The sequence below is a fragment of the Barbus barbus genome (genome assembly GCF_936440315.1).
Source record: "Barbus barbus genome assembly, chromosome: 35".
NCBI lineage: Eukaryota > Metazoa > Chordata > Actinopteri > Cypriniformes > Cyprinidae > Barbus > Barbus barbus.
Genome location: NC_136763.1, coordinates 19,258,982 through 19,278,376, shown reverse-complemented (window position 1 = coordinate 19,278,376; position 19,395 = coordinate 19,258,982). Strand labels below are relative to the sequence as shown.

Here is a 19,395-nt window from a genome sequence, read left to right as displayed (position 1 = left end):
AAGTGAAGTGAAGTGAAGTGAAGTGAAGTGAAGTGAAGTGTGGCCAAGCGTGGTGACCCATACTCGGAATTTGTGCTCTGCATTTAACCCATCCAAGTGTACACACACAGCAGTGAACACACACACACACACACACACACAGACTTACACAACACGGGTTACAAGTCCGACTCTCTATCCATTAAGCCACGACTGCCCCTTTATAAGAATGTGATTGTGAAATTTGCTAGATAATTCAGAATTTTTAATAGCCGAGCATAATATACATGGCGTATATGATGTAAATCTAATAAATAATAATCATGATGTTCATGATTAAATTCCTTATGCAGGCATAACATCCGATTAAAACATTTACATAACCGTTACGCCTTGTCATGCAAACATACTGAGTAATAAAGTTTTATAGTAGTGTAATTTCCTCACAGCCAAAGCGTTCACATCATCAGACTCATATGGTCTTGCTGGCACTAAATTGAATTTTGGCTCGGCTCAGAGCCGGTGCTGACATGACACACAAACAGGGAGGCGGATGTTCGAGGACCAGCATATCGCTATAATACTCATTACTGCTCTCTGCCTCCTTCTCTGTTTTCTCTCTCTCTCATTCCCCCTTTTATGCAGTGGCCGAGAAGGTCAGCGGCATTTAGAGAGGATGGTTTTCTCTAATGAAGATGCGCAGTCAGGTGAGAGGAGGGCGCTCCGCTCTCAGGGGTTGCCCTCGCCGGCTCTTTGCTGCGCGTGTGGGCTCTGCATCATGCTGGCAGGCATTAACATCACCCTGGTGGGCGCTCTCGCTTTTACCAAACTTCTCCCCATAAACAACCCTTCCATCATCATCGGGCCCATCCTCCTCTTAGTGGCCTTTTCATTCTTTGGAGCGTGTTGCATCTGCAGTCGGCGACCCATCGGACCAAGCTCTCACATGTCTGCCGGACGGGACCGTTGGCCATTGATGAAGATGGGTGGAGCCGTGTTGGAGATGGAGACCAGTGAGCCCACCCTACAGGACACTACAGCCATTCAGCTCAGTCCAACAAACTCTCCAAGCTCCTCCCACCGCTGCAGCCCCACCCACCTTCCCGGAGCTCCGCCCCACTCTTCAGAAACCTATGTGTCCTCAAAGGGAAATAATGTGAGTTTACAAAACCCCATAGTAGATGATTCGTACTCATATTTTGGACATCAAATCGCGAATTTGCAAACGTCCACGGTCACATCACGGTCTTAAAATGAGACGTTTGTTAGTGTGCATGAACAGACATGTGATATAGACCACTTTGGGATGAATTATTTGATGGAGATGGTAATGAATTCAGCTCACAGGGTCAGTCCGACCTTTGGAAGAAGACTTTGGTGGTGAAATAAGAAAAGCATATCATAATTTCATCATCTTGGGCTCAGAATAGTATGAAAAGGAAGACTGGCTGATAAAGGATTATTGCAGGATAAATTTGAAAGTGCTTGAGCCAGCGCTACCATCCTTTCTGACAAATCAGATCTGGCTAATTGACTGTGAGCTTAAGTTTGTCCCTTAGAAATCGTGAACAATTTTGGCTGGTAAGAGATGAATTTAGTGCATGCAGAAAAAGATCAACCTCAATAAAAATGATGGTTTTGCCAAGAATTAATTATTTATTTGCAATGATCCCGAGCAAACCATCACCTGACTGGTTTAGATCTCTGGACTCCTCCATCTCTAAATTCCTTTGGAAAGGTAAACCCCCGCGTATTAGCTTAAAAACGCTGCAAAAGACCAAGGATAAAGGAGGACTAGATCTACCTAACTTTCACTACTATTTCTTAGCCAACAGGCTTCAACACATTTCAGGGTGGTTAAAACACACCCTCTTAGATGAGCCTTGGCTAGATGTAGAACAGGCATTATGCAATAATATAGAGATTTCGGATCTGCCATTCATTAGCTTGATCATCAAACGACACGTATGCTTCAAAAGCATCAGTATCAGCTCTTCTCTGACAGCATGGTGGGAGTTTCTAAAAATGACTGAGTCTTCACTAATCCCATGCAAACGTACCCCCATCTGGAACAATCCTGACATATTGCTAAACAATAATATGATGAACCTCACAGATTGGAGTTGTAAAGGTATTAAATACCTGGAACATATATTAGAAGGGACAGACTTTATTCCCTTTGACAAATTAGTTAAACAATATGGGATTAACAAAAACAGATTTTTAGAATATCAACAAATTAAATCTATTATAAAAGGGAAATTTAAATCTAATCATATCAAATTACAAATACCACCAAGTGTGGCAGATTTTCTTAATCTCAAAACCCCCAAATTAATGTCTAAAATATACAGGACACTTTCCAAAATAGATGAATCAGTATCACTTCCTATTGCAAAATGGGAGGCAGATCTAGCAGTAAACTGGGACCATAATTTCTGGTCTCAGATATGTTTAAAAACCTTTGAACTGATTAGAAATCCTGGTTTACAATTAATACAATACAAAATCCTGCATAGAGTGCACTACACAGGTCATCGGATGTTCAGGATGGGTCTTACAGCTTCTAACAACTGCTCACACTGTCAAGGCAATACACCTGACAATTACATCCACGCTCTATGGTTCTGTCCACCTGTTCAGAGGTACTGGTACAGGATTTGTGAAGATTTATCAAAGTGTCTTAAATGCTCTATTCCAGCCTCTCCTTCAGTCTGCTTGTTGGGCGACCTAGATGGTGTCACTACAGAAGGTAACACAATCCACATGGCTTTCACTGCCCTATGCATTGCTAAGAAGACTGTCCTCATGAACTGGAAAAATAAAAATAATCTTAATATCAACCAATATAGAAATCATTTGTGGGATTATATTAGTCTTGACACAGCTTCTGCTGCCACATTAGATCAATCTCTCTGGGCTCCTTTGATCAGCTCCATCACCTAGTGTGAGTGGGGGTCCCGATTCTGTCCGGCTGTGGTTTTTGCTGTTGGGGTGGCCATATGGGCTTGGGGCATCTGGGAGTTCCCTGGGGGTGGGTTTCTTGGGGGGTTCGGCGCTGGGGCTGCGATCTTGGCCTGGATGGGGTATTGGTGACTCTTGGGTGCTGTTTTTCTGGCGGCTGCATGCGGCGCTACTGGGGATGCCTGTGCCGGCGGACGTAGGTTGCCTGCCTGGCAGCTGCACTGTTCCAGGGTTGGTCCGGGGGGGGCTTGGGGTTCTGGGGGCGCTCTGCCTCCCGGTTGGGGTTACGGCTGGGCCTGGGGGGCTTGGGTCCTGGTTGGTGTGCCGCCGGGAGCATGGGTTGGTGCATGCGCTTGGGCCCGGCCCTGGTGTGGGGGTCTTCGACACATCGGTGCCTCCGCGGGGGGGATCCAATAGAGGCAGGGAAAACGGGCTTAACCTGGGTGTCTTATTGTCTTATGTAGTCTGGGAGTTGAATGAGTGATGGGGTGGGGTAGTTTTTCCTCTGCTGTGGGGTCTGGTGGGCCGCCCCGGGCTGCCATGGGCCCTGGTCTGGATGGGCCTGGGCCCCCCGCCCTGGGCAGATTTGGGGTAATGGGGGTGCCTATGGGGGTCAGCGGGGGAGCTGGCTCCAAAGGGGGGGGGTATTTTGCCCCCTCTGATGCTTTCCTCCCCATCCCTAAGGCTTCACTTCTCCCGCTCCATCACACCAACACATAGGTAGGGTTTTGAGGTGCGGGTGTGTCGCTGGGATGCGGGGGAGGTGGTACTCCTCTGTCTCCTCGTGGCCACCTGCATCTCAATCACACATTACAGCTTAGACATTCTCATTACTTACTGTCACATGACACATACATATAGGGCCTTGGGGATGGGCACACTGAATGGCATCCGGAGGGCGGTCTGTTCATTCAGCCTTCCCTCTGGTGCCAGTGCCCACTTCTCAATTTTAAGTTGCACATAGACATTGAGGGCTCTAGGGAGGGGACGAGCTGACACAAGCTTGTGGAGGGTGCCCCTCCCACCAACACTACATTTGAGCGGGTGAGGTGAAGCATGGGGTCTTTTTTTTTTTTTTCTTTTATCTCACACCCCTGTTCTCTGTTCTCTGTCCGGGGCCGGGGGCTGTGAGGATGAGCTGGCCGCCCGGTCGGGGTCTGGGCTGGTGGTCTTCTCTGCTGCTGCGGGGACCGGGGTGGTCTTCCTGTCCCCACGCCAGAGCGAAGGGGGTTCAGCTCCGGGATCGGGCGCTGATTACCCCTCTGGGGGTGGTGGTGCCTGGATCTAGGAGTATAGAGTGCATATAGGGAGTGTGAGTGTGGGTACCATGTCCATTTTTGTGTGTCTACATGTGGGGCGAGGGTGAGAATATTCGTTGCGTGCATGAGGGTGGGAATGTATGCTTGTGTATATGTGTGCTTGTTCGTCTACGTCTATGTGTCAGGTCGGGCCTTAGACTCCACCTCACTCATCATCTCAGTCGACCCCCACCCCACCACCATGCCCTGCCGGTGGAGGATGCCGCCGGTGCGTTGGTGGTTTCTCGCGCCGGGGCAGGATGCTCGGGTGAGCGCTGGACCACTCTCGGCGGTCGCTTGGCGGGGCCTGGCCCTACTGGCCTTGCTGGGCCCCGGTTGGGGGGTGGGGGGCCCTTGGATCTCCGGGCCCAGGGCTCGGTCTGCCCTGGTGTGGTCGGCTGCCGGCGGAGCCTGCGGGCTTGCCGCCACGGCACCCTGGGGTGTCTATACTGTGGCTGTCGGATGTCCCATCTTCGGGCTCTCCTCTGCCCTTTTCTGGGTGGGGGCCGCAGTTGTCCCTGCGGTGGTTCCCCTGGGGGTCCCGTGCCCTGGGGGGCCTCCGGATGTTTGGGGCCTGGGTCTCTTCCATGCCTGCTTCATGCCTTGCGGGATGGGGCTGTTGTTCCCCACACACCCACTATTAAACATTTACATGGAGGAACCTTATGAACACAAGCGCGCTCACACACACAGGTGTACACTCAAGCATTCACATTGGTGTAAAAACGGGTGCTCACAGACACACATTGTTCTGATCAGCTGTTGCTTCAAAACTTATTTTGTAATATTAGTTATGCGTGTTGCTCAATAACATTTAACATTTAGAATTTATTGTGATTCATACAGATGTTGGTTGTTGCTGCAGTTTCTCTGATGTTGTGTCTTCTGTTGTGTCTTCTGTTGTTTTCTCTTTTTGTCAGCAGGTATCGAAGCAAATTGTCTGTTTTTTTTTTTGTTTTTTTTTTGTTTTTTCCTCTCTCTCTCTATCCCCCATTCTCTTTTTTTTTTTCTCTCTCTCCCCCTTCTCTGTTGACTTTATCCACAATTTTTTTTTTGTTTGTTTTGTTTTCTAATTCCTTTTTTTTTTTATTATTATTATTATTTTTATTATTATCATTATAATTATTATTATTATTTTTTTTTTTATTATTATTATTATTATATATATATATATTTTTTTTTCTTTCTCTCTCTTGTTTTCTCTGTCCCCTGGTCTTGTCGGTCATAGTATGGTTAAATAAAAGGGTATATAAAATTTAATTAATTAATTAATTAAAAAAATAAATAAATATATAAAAAAAAATATTAAAAAAAAAAAAAAAAAGGCTGTGAATGATGATAGCATAGCTACACATACGTACTGTCATGTGTTATCTGTGTTACTGACAGGCCGGGTAAAAAAAAAAAAAAAAAAGAAAAAGATCAACCTTATACACTATAAGATTGCAGTGGAAATGCTTGATTTTACTTATGTACATGAATCCTCTGATTTTTTTTTATCATGCGTGCATGCATATATTTTCCATTTCCCTTTTTTGCATGCATATCACATGTATACAATACAATGTCGAGTCTCTGTTAAAGAACATTGTTATCTGTGTGATTGTGGAATGTGTTTTTGAAGATAAAATTGTTTAGTTGTACCTTTCACATTATTAGGTTGGCTTGAGAAAGCCAACCTACTGATCTTCTACTTAAGCTTATTATTATTCTTCTTAGCCAAATTTCTGAACGCATCTCCTCCTAGAGCTTTCAAGCTAGAACCACCAAACTCAGCCCAGCTCTTCAGACTGGTCTCACTTAGTGTGCTATATCTTTTCTAACTGATCCGACTTATAGTTTTCATAAAAATGAATATTAAAAATCATAAAAATCCCATAGACTTACATTCATGGAATGTTCAGATGAGCCAAGACTATTCAAACTCCAACTGTCAAAATTCAAACTGAAGCCCATTAGACTCAATCAGACTTCCCTTCTATGTACTATCTCTAATCCATTCAAACTCATTCATATTCAAACTCCAACTGTCAAAATTCAAACGTAAACAAACTGAAGCCCATTAGACTCAATCAGACTTCCCTTCTATGTACTATTTCTAATCCATTCAAACTCATTCAAACTCATCTATCTAATATTTCTAATTAATCTATCTATCCTAGCGACATGCTAATCATGCTAGAAACATACTAACAATATGCTAGAAGCTTGCAAATCATGCTAGCAACATGCTAATCATGCTAGCAACCTGCTAGTCACTTGCTAATCATGCTAGAAACATGCTAGTGACATGCTAGTAACTTGCTAATCATGCTAGAAACATGCTAGTGACATGCTAGTGACTTGCTAATCATGCTAGAAACATGCTAGTGACTTGCTAATCATGCTAGAAACATGCCAGCGACATGCTAGTCACTTGTTAGTCATGCTAACAACATGCTAGTCACTTGTTAATCATGCTAGAAACATGCTAGCAACATGCTAGTCACTTGCTAATCATGCTACCAACCTGCATATGCATATAACATGCTTATTTCTAATTAATCTATCTATCTATCCTAGCGACATGCTAATCATGCTAGAAACATACTAACAATATGCTAGAAGCTTGGAAATCATGCTATCAACATGCTAATCATGCTAGCAACCTGCTAGTCACTTGCTAATCATGCTAGAAACATGCTAGCAACATGCTAGTCACTTGCTAGTCATGCTAACAACATGTTAGTCACTTGTTTATCATGCTAGCAACATGCTAATCATGCTAGTGACATGCTAGTATCTTGCTAGTGACTTGCTAATCATGCTAAAAACATGCTAGCAACAATATCTATGTAATCCATCCATCTACATTTTCAAACTTCAAGCTTTTACAACTGCTTTTAAACTTTTAAACTTTAAGGCTAGGCTTTCTCAAGCCAACCTAAAGTTTGTCTTGATTAACTTTTTTATCTAGTTATTTTATGAAATATAAAATAACTAGATAAAAAGCTAGAGATGCACAGATTTTAGAAGCTAGAGATGCACAGATTTTACATTTATTGACAATACTAATAAGCTGCTAATTATTTTCATGCTGTGTCCGCGTTATATTAAAATTCTATATTATTTAGTCTACATAAATTACAAATAAAACACTCTAATATCAAATGCTACAAGTGAATTCAAGCATCACAACGCTGTAATGTACAGTTTAAAAAAAGGATATTAATTTTAAGATTCGGTAAACATTACATTTAACAATGTCATTAAAGATTTAGCAAGCATTAACTGATGGTATATGTAATATAACTGTACAAATAGAGAAAATAAACATGAATAATTAAAGATTCATTATTGACTGATCTGTCAACTGGTAACAGCTGGTGCAAATATATTGTGCATCCTTATACTTAAATCCAGAAATATTGCTATTGTAAAACAAGATTATATGTCCTTCTGCTGTTTCATTTTGTATATCCTAATTAATAAATATAATGGACGTTTCAAACTGACTTAGGCTATGTCTCTCCAAATTGTTAATGATTTGTAACCCATTCCAAAGCATCTCAGTTTGTCTTATTGTTTTATTGTGTCTTTCAGTGTCACGTTCAACACTATATCTGCTGTTCTTCTATGGAGCTTATAATATGACAAAACTATTTGAATTTGAATTGTGTTCATTTGAATTATTGACAGTGTCATTTAAATATTAAATAAAAAGACACGATCAGTTAACGGATTTATAAGACTGTGGGTTGGAGAAAAATATTTTATCCATCTCTGATAATCCCAAATTGCTGTCAACACAGGTTTGTTTACGCATTAAACAATTATGCGCATCTCGTGTTTATAAGAGCAACACATTCTGATTGGCTAGTAATGTTAGTTTGATTGAGAGTGACAGCTGCTCTCATACCATTGGTAGGCGAACTCATGGACTCGAAAGTGATATCAACAAGTTTTTTTTAAATGTAGGATTTTTTTTTTTTTTTCCCGCAGCCGGAGATCCTGCACGGTGCCATATGTTGTGGCCAGGACAAATCTAGCCTAAGTGAACCGAACATATCCCCTCCCGGTCTCAGTAAAGGCTTCGTTCGACTTTTTGGAGATCGTCTACTCTTCCCTGTGGATGCCCTCTGACCTACTTTCTGTACGATCTGAATTTCTACGCTTTGAATTTTAAATATTGAATTTAATGTTCCGAATTTCTTCTTCATCTTGAAAACTTGAAGCTGTATTTTTTAAAATTGGATATTTGCAGTCAAAGAATTCAGAACAAAAAATCTGCTAAGTGCCACATAATATTCAGTTTTGTTAAATGACACTTGTCAATAATTCAAATTCAAACACTTTTGTCATATTATAAGCTTCATATTCTTCCTGTCTGTTTGTTTACTCAGTAATTACTGTTAATGAGTCTCATTCTGGTACAATGGCAACATTTGATTTGACTATCTGAGTGAATAAACTGTGATGAAAAAAAATGATAAGCGCATTGAAAAATGTTAAGTGAGGAAGGACTAAGACAGCTGTTCCTCCTGATAATCCTGACAGACAAAAACCTCACATCAGTCAAAGATCTACACAAATAACAAGACTAATGTAAAATCAGCCTCTGATATGTGAGGGATTAATCAAACCCTACCTGTCCCTAATGGATTTATATCACACCGAACACAGAAATCTCTTATCGTACAGCACAAATATGAACAGGCAGTGCCATAACAGCCTGTTTGTTCAGTTGTGCTGCTGCACCATCTGTGCACACAACACAATTACTGCTGCTTCTGAGACGCATCAATATATGTTACACATGCACATAAGGGTACAGCCAATGTAACAGACTTCTATGTGTCTTTGATCCCTTCATCATGTGGCTTACTGAAACTTTTGTTGATCTACTTAGCAGAGATTTTCACCCATCTTTCGGATGTGAGTGGACTATTTGTGCACACAATCAATGGCTGGATGACATTACAAAATGGCAATATAGTTCACTGGCCAATAATTGCTTGTTCTGCATCATTAAACAGTCTTAATGAGATCAGCACTTTGAAGCATTATAGGTTATGCATTCAAGAAGAGTGTGGTATGATCTGTTCAGTAAACATACAATTTTAATATACTAAAATATAAGTTTTAAAATGAATATTTAATATTCCCATATTTTACTCATGCTGTAGATAATGTGTGTTTTTATTTCTTTGTCAGAAATAAATGGGTTGATTGGCTTTCCATACACACCTTTGCAGACATTACCCAGCAGCACAGTAGTTTATGAACTACTTTACTTCCAAGATCGAAACTATTAGAGATAAAATTGTAACCATGCAGCTGTCAGCCACAGTATTGCATCAGATACTGTGCACTATAGATCCCCCGAGGAACAATTCCACTCATGTTCTTCTATTGGAAATGAAGAATTGTATAAACTTGTTAAATAATCTAAACCAACAACCTGTATTTTAGACCCTGTTCCATCTAAGATCCTAAAAGAGGTGCTTCCAGAAGTAATAGATCCTCTTCTGAGTATTATTAACTCATCATTGTCATTAGGATATGTCCCAAAAACCTTCAAACTGACTGTTATTAAGCCTCTTATTAAAAAGGCACAACTTGTTCCCAAAGAATTAATTAATTACAGACCAATCTCGAATCTCCCTTTTCTGTCAAAGATATTAGAAAAGGTAGTATCATCACAACTATGTTCCTTCTTAGAGAAAAATGATATAAGTGAGGATTTCCAGTCAGGTTTTAGACCATATCATAGTACTGAGACTGCTCTCAGTAGAGTTACAAATGACCTGCTTTTATCATCTGATCGTGGTTGTATCTCTCTATTAGTGTTACTGGATCTTAGCATCGTGTTTGACACTATCGACCACAACATTCTTTTAAATAGACAAAAAAATTATGTGGGCATTAGAGGAAGTGCACTGGCATGGTTCAAATCGTACTTATCTGACCGCCGTTCATTTGTGGCAGTAAATGAAGAGGTATCATACCAATCACAAGTGCAGTATGGAGTACCTCAAGGCTCAGTACTTGGCCCCTTACACTCTTTACATGTTGCCCTTGGGAGATATCATTAGGAAACATGGTGTTAGCTTTCACTGTTATGCTGATGATACCCAGCTCTATATTTCTTCGCGACCTGATGAAACTTACCAATTTGCAAAACTAACGGAATGTATAGTTGATATCAAAAACTGGATGACTAGCAATTTGTTACTGCTAAATTCTGAAAAAAGAGAGGTGTTAATTATTGGGCCAAAAACTTTTGCATGCAATAACCTAGATCACTGTCTAATACTTGATGGCTGCTTTGTTAATTCTTCGTCATCAGTTAGGAACCTAGACATACTTTTTGATAGCAATCTTTCCTTCGAAAAACATGTTTCTAGCATTTGTAAAACTGCATTTGTCCATCTTATATATCCAAATATATCTAAATTACGACCTATGGTCTCAATATCAAATGCAGAAACATTAATTCATGCGTTCATGACCTCGAGGATAGATTATTGTAATGCTTTATTGGGTGGTTGCTCTGCACATTTAATAAACAAACTCCAGCTGGTTCAAAATGCATCAGCTAGAGTTCTTACTAGAACTAGGAAGTATGACCACATTAGCCGGGTTCAGTCAACACTGCACTGGCTCCCTATTAAACATTTTAAGATCTTGCTAATTACCTATAAAGCCCTGAATGGTTTGGCACCTCAGTATTTGAGTGAGCTCTTATTGCATTATAGTCCTTCACGTCCGCTGCGATCTCAAAACTACACTGATAATACCTATAATATCAAAATCAACTGTGGGCAGGAGATCGTTATCCTTTTTAGCACCCAAACTCTGGAACAATCTATCTAACACTGTTTGGGAAGCAGACACACTCTGTCAGTTTAAATCTAGATTAAAGACCCATCTCTTTAACTTGAGATGACCTCGACAGGCAGGACACCTAGATGAGCCCCAGAGACTGATCCCCAGTGAAGACCCTGTGTCCAAGACGGCCATCGGGACAAGACCACAGGAACCAGATGAGTCCTTTGCACAAACTGATTCTGCTTTAGCCTAGATTTAAACTGCTAATTTTGTCTGGCCAGAGGAGAATGACACTATTTCGACAAACTGTAAAGCTGATATAAATCCACCCAGTTTTATATCAAGCTGATACAACTGACACAATTTGCATTGTTAAAAGCGCTATACAAATAATATTGACTTGACTTTTGACCAATTAACTATTTATTTATTATTTAAACATTTTCATATTAACTGCATATGACTGCACAGACATTTTCAGTTTCGTTTTGACAGCAAGCAGCATGTCAACGAAATCCTGCATCCTAAGGTCACAAATGCATTTCTTAATGCAATAATCATCGTTCAAAAAGTGGTTTTGTTTGAGTACTTCAGTGTGTAAACTGTGCAACAGTGCAAATGACAATTAAAATTGGCCTGGCAAAGAGAAAGTGATCTGAATGCAATTAGATTAGAACTTGCAGAAACATTTGCATTTCCCCAAGAAACTTTGTGTTTGCTCTCAAAAGCACTGAAATATAGTTTCCCTTCCACTTAATATTATTTCCATCACCAGTTTTAGGTTGTTTGCAAAAATTTGTCATAACTTAAGGTATGAGCATTACCAGTTTTACTTTGAGTTCTAATTTTGCATGAATTGTTCGACTTTATCTTTTGTAAAATATAAAATTTAAAATAAATGAATAATTTGCAGTGATTGTTTGTTAAATGTATATCAGTATGGTTTTGTATCCAAACCCATCTATATCTTACCTATGTACACAATAAAATGAGTAATTAACTACATTCCTTACTGATGTTAGTGATGATGGTGAAGCTGGAGGTGCTTTTTGTTGTCACCTTTAGACATTGGTCTGTGACCTTAAGTTTAATTAATGATTATAAAGAGTAAAACAAGCTGTCCTAAGTTTTATAGGACGTTTTATTCATTTTATACGAAGTGCATTAACTGTACAGAAACCTACATATAAGTGCATATTAATATTTACCCATTATAAAATATATCCAAACAGTATCAAAGAACAGCATTCTTGTAGCCTACTGCGAAATCTCATATGTTACATAAAATTGATCATAAAGCATATTACTCAGCCAGTTACTCAGTTTAATCTGTAAACTTTCATTTAACCCCCAATAACATTTATTTGAACGAGTTTCATCAATAAAAATATATTTAATAAAAAAATCAATGTAATATGAATATTTTTTTGCTTAATTTGTAACGTGTTGTCTCTTATGCCTTTGAGGTATTCGCTCTATTAAGTTTTTTGTTGACATTTTTGTATGACTTTTCTGTAACCCTGTTTTACCCTAAATATGAATAAAAGAAAACTATACTGAGTTTAGAATCATTTGTATCCATTACATCAAACAAAACATTAGAATCACTGTGTTTTTATGTCTTTGTCAGAACAAATCATAACAGGCCTATTGGCCTTTAACCACAACATTTTACTGCTAGTATGCATATTATAAGATGTAAGCTATTTCTTGACAGAGACAGCAACTTTACAATTGTCACCCATACGTGTCTTGTGACCAAACTGTTCCCCAACCAGCTGCTGACTCAAATGTCTCTCTTGCACATGTACAGTATTTGTGAAGCATTCGTATAGTTTGTATTTTTTATCTTCTATTTTTTAGTTTGTATAGGGTAATATTTATGTGAAGCATTCGTATAGTTGTATTTTTTATCCTTTATTCGTTTAGTTTGTATAGGGTAAATACTTATATATATAGTACTTATAGTTAAATCTGTCAGTAGGTTAGTAGTGTATAGGTTTATAGTGTTTTTTACTTCATTGTTGTATGTCTGTATTTATGTAGCACCGTGGTCCTGCGAGACACGACATTTCGTTCCACTGTATGTCCCCACATGTAGCAGAATGACAATAAAGCTCAACTTGAACTTGAACTTGAATAAATGTTCAGTATTGATGACTGAATAACGTTCATACAACAACGACACCTGGAGGACACAGACTGGTAAACACTGACACTGGCAAAACTATACATGCAAGAAAGTGTTTCGTGTTTATATATATGATCTGCTAAAAAGCATTTCATATTTGTTATTCTCTAAAACAGATGAGGACCACGCCTAAATATTTGCCACCTGTGGATATTACATCTATAACACATTCTGTAGAATAATAATATTAAAGCGTTCTGGTATTATTCTGGTCCATTATTTTTACGTAAATGCAAACCTATTACATTAGGCCAAAATCTTCCACATTATTGTTCCTCCTGCACATGCATTATAAAGCTATTTCAGTTCATTGTAACGATGCCTAGTCTGTCCTTCAACACTGACGCATGCGCAGACGCTCAGTTCCTGTGTCGCCATGTCTGCTGCGCATGCGCATTGTCGGACTCAAGCGGCACTATATATAAGCTGGCGAGCCTCTGCCCCATTCCACCTTCAGCCATTTTAAAGATGTTGGGAGCTGTGGGACGCTGCTGCACCGGGGCTTTGCAAGCCCTCAAGCCCGGGGTGACCCCCCTGAAGGCTCTCAATGGAGCTCCAGCGGCACTGTTTTCTCGTAAGTAGAGTTCGTTGGCTTTATTCGCTTGGTTTTAAAGCAGCTCTTCAGACAGGAGCGTCACCGCTAAATGGCAGCATGCGGACAACAAGGCCGCACAGTTTTACCGTCAACGTTTTCAACGATTGCGTTCGCCAGATGTGCTACACGTATGTTGTTTCGTGTTGGAAATAAACTGACGCTGCGGAGCACTTCATTTGATAACAACAACTAAGTCTGTTTGGTGTGGAAACCGGAATGACCTTTATCTGTCATGCTAGCTTGCTCGCAGCTCGCGAGGTCATGGTAACGTCACAGATAAACATGTGGAACAAGATCACGAATTAATGCAAACACGTTTGTAAACCTTTACACGCTATGAATGAAGATTGCAGGCAAATTGCATCAGATTTAGATTTTTATTTTTTAAATCCACGACATGATCGACTTGCGTGCGTTCATTCATTAGCTTGTTTTGATTTCTCAGGACACCGAGCAAACAAACTAGTGACTAATCAATCTAGGCTTTCGTGCGTGCATATGCATATTTTTAAATGTTTCTATTACAGCTGGTCAGTTTCATGCGACATCCAGCTTTTTCTCCTCTCTCTCTCACAGGCAGGGATTATGCCGCTCCTGCAGCAGCTGCTGCCGCCGCCAGCGGGCGTATCGTCGCTGTCATTGGTGCCGTTGTGGACGTCCAGTTCGACGAGGGTCTGCCCCCTATTCTCAATGCCCTGGAAGTGGCCGGCCGTGACACCAGGCTTGTCCTGGAGGTGGCTCAGCATCTGGGTAACGAGACTGAAGCTTTACCCAATCAAGAAAATCTGAATGAGGAAAGTCATGACGGATTTGCAAAGTAACTATTTTTGCTCTTTAGGTGAGAGCACTGTCCGCACCATCGCTATGGATGGTACTGAGGGACTGGTGCGCGGTCAGAAGGTTCTTGACACTGGTGCCCCCATCAGAATCCCTGTGGGACCCGAGACACTTGGCAGGATCATGAATGTCATTGGTGAGCCCATTGACGAGAGAGGACCAATTACCACAAAACAGTGAGTATTATGAACACTGGAGCAAGTGTTTGCAAGCTCATTTAAGGAGCGTTAATCCTCTTGTAAAGTAGATCATTTAATGTTGTTTATGATCTGTTGTCAAGGACTGCCCCCATCCATGCCGAGGCCCCAGAATTCACAGACATGAGTGTCGAGCAGGAGATTCTGGTCACGGGAATCAAGGTCGTAGACCTGCTGGCACCCTATGCCAAGGGTGGGAAGATCGGTGTGTATATGCTACTGTTAAGATTAAGCTTAATTTGAAGATTAATGGTTTAATCCAGAAAGGGTGCATTACGCTGATCAAAAGTGACTGTAAAGACATTCATAGTGTTAATGCTTTGAATTCAATTTCTATTCGTAGAATTCTGAGACTGTATCTAGTTCTTTTCTTCATTTGATTAAATGTTTGAGCACTGATTTAGCACATTAGAATGATTTCTGTAGGAACATGTGACACCGACCATGAACTTCAGCTTTGCCATCACAGGCATAAGTTACATTTTAAAACATGTAAATACACGTTGTCTTAAATTATAGTGATTCCACAGTAGTACAGTTTCTATTGTATTTGATGTTATAAAGGAACTGCTTTTTAAGAACATTTGAAACTTCTGTGCCTTAAAGGGATTTTTCACCCAAAAATGAAATGATCATTTACTCGCCCTTAAGTCGCTCTAAACCTGTATGAGTTTCTATCTTCTGTTGTACATATAAAGGTATTTGAAGAATGTTTAACCAAACAGTTGCTGGTTCCCATTGACGTCCATAGTATTGAGGGAAAGTCGATGGGGATGAGAAACTTTTTGGTTACCAGTGTTTTTCAAAACGTCATCTTGTCTTCAGAAGTAAATTTGTACAGGCTTGTAAAAACGTGATGGTGAGTAAATGATGGCAAATTTCAACTTTTGGGTGAACTAGTGGTTTAAATTAAATGCTGGCATAAGGACTCTTATACTCATTTTGAACCCCGCTATGCTTTAGCTAACTAAAGGCATCTCATTTCCTCAGGCCTTTTCGGTGGTGCTGGTGTGGGAAAGACTGTGTTGATTATGGAGCTGATCAACAACGTGGCCAAGGCTCATGGTGGTTACTCGGTGTTCGCTGGTGTGGGAGAGAGAACCCGTGAGGGAAACGATCTCTACCATGAGATGATCGAGTCTGGTGTCATCAACCTGAAGGACACCACCTCAAAGGTACATCTAAATTTCCTATGATACACCAGATAAAATCTACTACCAGCAAGTTACAAGGTCCTCTTGGTTCCCATTAGGTGGCGCTGGTGTACGGACAGATGAACGAGCCCCCAGGTGCCCGTGCCCGTGTGGCTCTGACTGGACTGACAGTTGCCGAATATTTCCGTGACCAGGAGGGGCAGGATGTGCTGCTATTCATCGACAACATTTTCCGTTTCACCCAGGCTGGATCAGAGGTCAGTGTCAGGATCGTTTGGACTGCTTTTTTTTTTTTTTTTTTCTAAATTTAGCATTTTATTGACCTGGCTTTGTTTTTCTCATAGGTGTCTGCCCTACTGGGCCGTATCCCCTCTGCTGTGGGTTATCAGCCAACTCTGGCCACTGACATGGGTACCATGCAGGAAAGAATCACCACAACCAAGAAGGGTTCAATCACATCTGTGCAGGTACGCTTCCTTCTCTTTGCACGGCACACACTCTTGCACTTCGTGGATCTCTTCATGTTCTACAGTGTCATTGTCTCTCATAGGCCATCTATGTGCCTGCTGATGACTTGACTGATCCTGCCCCTGCTACCACTTTCGCTCACTTGGACGCCACCACCGTGTTGTCTCGTGCCATTGCTGAGCTGGGCATCTACCCCGCTGTGGACCCACTGGACTCCACTTCCCGTATCATGGACCCCAATATTGTGGGATCTGAGCATTATGATGTTGCCCGTGGCGTCCAGAAGATTCTCCAGGTGAGTGCCAACAAATATGGGCTTCATCTGAGCACGTAACTCTGTTTTTGAATTGCAATAAGTGACCTTGTTCTCACTTCTCCATTATAGGACTACAAGTCCCTGCAGGACATCATTGCTATTCTGGGTATGGATGAGTTGTCTGAGGAGGACAAGCTGACTGTGGCTCGTGCACGTAAGATCCAGAGGTTCCTGTCCCAGCCCTTCCAAGTCGCTGAGGTCTTCACTGGACACTTGGGCAAGCTGGTGCCCCTTAAAGACACCATTAAAGGCTTCAAGGCCATTCTGGGTGGTCAGTCATCAAGTCCTATTTTGTCTTGACTGTTTCGATTACATCCACTTTTGGTAATCTAGTATTTGGGTTTTTATTCAGTGTTGCTCATAATGTTTGTTTCCCTAGGTGAGTATGATGCTTTGCCCGAGCAGGCCTTCTACATGGTGGGCCCCATCGAAGAGGTCGTCCAGAAGGCAGAGAAGCTGGCTGAGGAGCATTCGTAAATTAGTCTGTTTAAATGTGTCTGGGCGGGTTGAAAGGGAGTTTGTAACGTCACATTCAAAAATAAATTGTATCTTTATCGCTGGTCATTCTGAAGTTCTATTTAATGTTTCCAATTTGTGAAGATGGAAATAAAACTGTCTTACCGTGAACCATTTCTCTTGGTCCTGTGTCATAACACTATAAATCCTACTAGATCACGTTTAATCCGTTAAATTAAAACCTGTAAATTAATTTGAAATCTACATGCCACCTACCTTTTTTTTTTTTTTTTTTTTTTTATATATGTAAAGGCTTTGTTGTCCACCTTAAATCACATCTAAAACACAATATTGTGTTTGCTTCTTTGAGCATGACCTCAATATTTTCAATATCATACTACAGGATCCATAAGCCTGATGTTATGTGTATATAAAAAAATTTAAATGCTTTTTTTTACTGTTGAACTACAACCAAAGTTAAGTAGGCTTTAAAAACAAACAAATGGTTCTTTAGTTTTTAAATGCTTCCAGTGTGGATTCCTGACACATTTATAAAGGTTTAAGTATTGATTTACATGTCTAATAGAAAACCTGCTACTGTGTTTTGTGTTGTGTGAAGTTATTTTTATACATGCAAGACACCTTTCTAATCAAGATGGGACAAAATGTATCTGTATTGTGTGCTGGGATAAGCAAAATGTGGCAGTGACTATTGTCAAGCTCCCCATAGCAAATCCAAATCAGCAGTATGCCATGTTGGATATCAGCTCACTCACCTTTACATAAACGCTCAACTTTATAGTGCAGCTAAATATTTTTACCTTCAACATCAATCCAAACAGAAGCCCTCAAATCAGTAGATTAAAACAAAAATTCATCAATGCTTCATCTTTGGTCTCTGAAGGTGACTTTTTTTTAAACTTTTAATACTGTACATTAAGTCGTTTTGATGGTTACAATAGTAAATATATAGCAAAAACAGCACCTTTGAGCAGCCAACTGTCAGAGATGCAGGTGGGAAAATAAGGTCGCAACAGGAATTGTGCATCTCACCCTGAGTAACAGGTACAGGCTGCACATCTGAGACAGCATGTTCAATGCAGTTCAACATCTGGCACCTTAGAGAAATTCTCTTTCATCACCTTTCCAGTTACACACAGAAGTACAATGAACAAATTAGGATATGCTTCAAATGCAAAAATATTCCAGAGAAATGTTACGTACACTGATCTTGGAGAATACATGCACAAGAACACCACACCAGAAAGATACACGCTTCTTCCTAAAATATGGGGAAAAAATCAAATAGAAAAAAGCTAATTTGTCATGAAATCTAAATAGTTTACCATTAAGACATATTTTAGAAAATGCTTTTTGCAGGTAGTAAGAAAGTTATTAATTCAAAGACCCTTTAAAAAGTTTTGCTAATTTAAGTTTTGAAAACTGAAGGCCGTTTGCGTCTTAATCACAGTTGAGTTATGTTTTATCCTATACTGGTCACAATATACACTTCTATTCAAATGTCTGGGATTGGGGGGGGGGGGGGGGGGGGGGGGGGAATATTTAATAAACATTAAATTGAAAATGATCAATCAAAAGTGACAGTAAGTAAATTATATTCTAATAAATGCTGAACTTTCTATTAATCAAAGAAACCTGAAAAAAATTGTACCCCATTTTCTACAAAACTATTTAGCAGCACAACATTTTTTCAGCATAAGAAATGTTTCTCAAGCATTAAATCAGCATATTAGAATGTTTTCTGAAGGATCATGTGACACTGAAGACTGGAGTAATGATGCTGAAAATTCAGCTTTGTATCACAGGAATAAATTATATTTGAAAATATATGAAAGCAGAAAACTGTAATAATATTTCACAATATTACTGTTTTTACTGTATATTTGATCAAATAAATTCACCCTAGATGAGCATAAGACACTTCTTTTAAAGCATTAAATAATCCCTAATTTTTGAACTTTAGCATGCTTTATCAATGCTCTCACCTTCATGTCATCCAGATGGATGGCGGACACACTTGATGAACATGATTTCCCAGCTCCTCCTCTCAAGCACGCTGCCGCTCCGCACACATCCAGATGGCTTGCGAGGAACGTTTTGATGCCAGTC

General features: G+C 40.3%; 1 protein-coding gene across 1 annotated transcript; it reads left to right on the top strand.

Moving 5' to 3' along the window:
* The first annotated feature begins 13,568 nt into the window (after positions 1-13,568).
* atp5f1b (ATP synthase F1 subunit beta) lies at positions 13,569-17,436 on the top strand. Its single transcript, XM_079393607.1, has 10 exons — positions 13,569-13,816; positions 14,414-14,587; positions 14,676-14,850; positions 14,955-15,076; positions 15,862-16,046; positions 16,124-16,282; positions 16,370-16,492; positions 16,576-16,788; positions 16,879-17,080; positions 17,189-17,436. The coding sequence occupies exons 1-10, from the start codon at positions 13,711-13,713 to the stop codon at positions 17,284-17,286; spliced, it is 1,557 nt and encodes a 518-aa protein (XP_079249733.1). The 5' UTR covers positions 13,569-13,710; the 3' UTR covers positions 17,287-17,436.
* Positions 17,437-19,395: the final 1,959 nt, after the last annotated feature.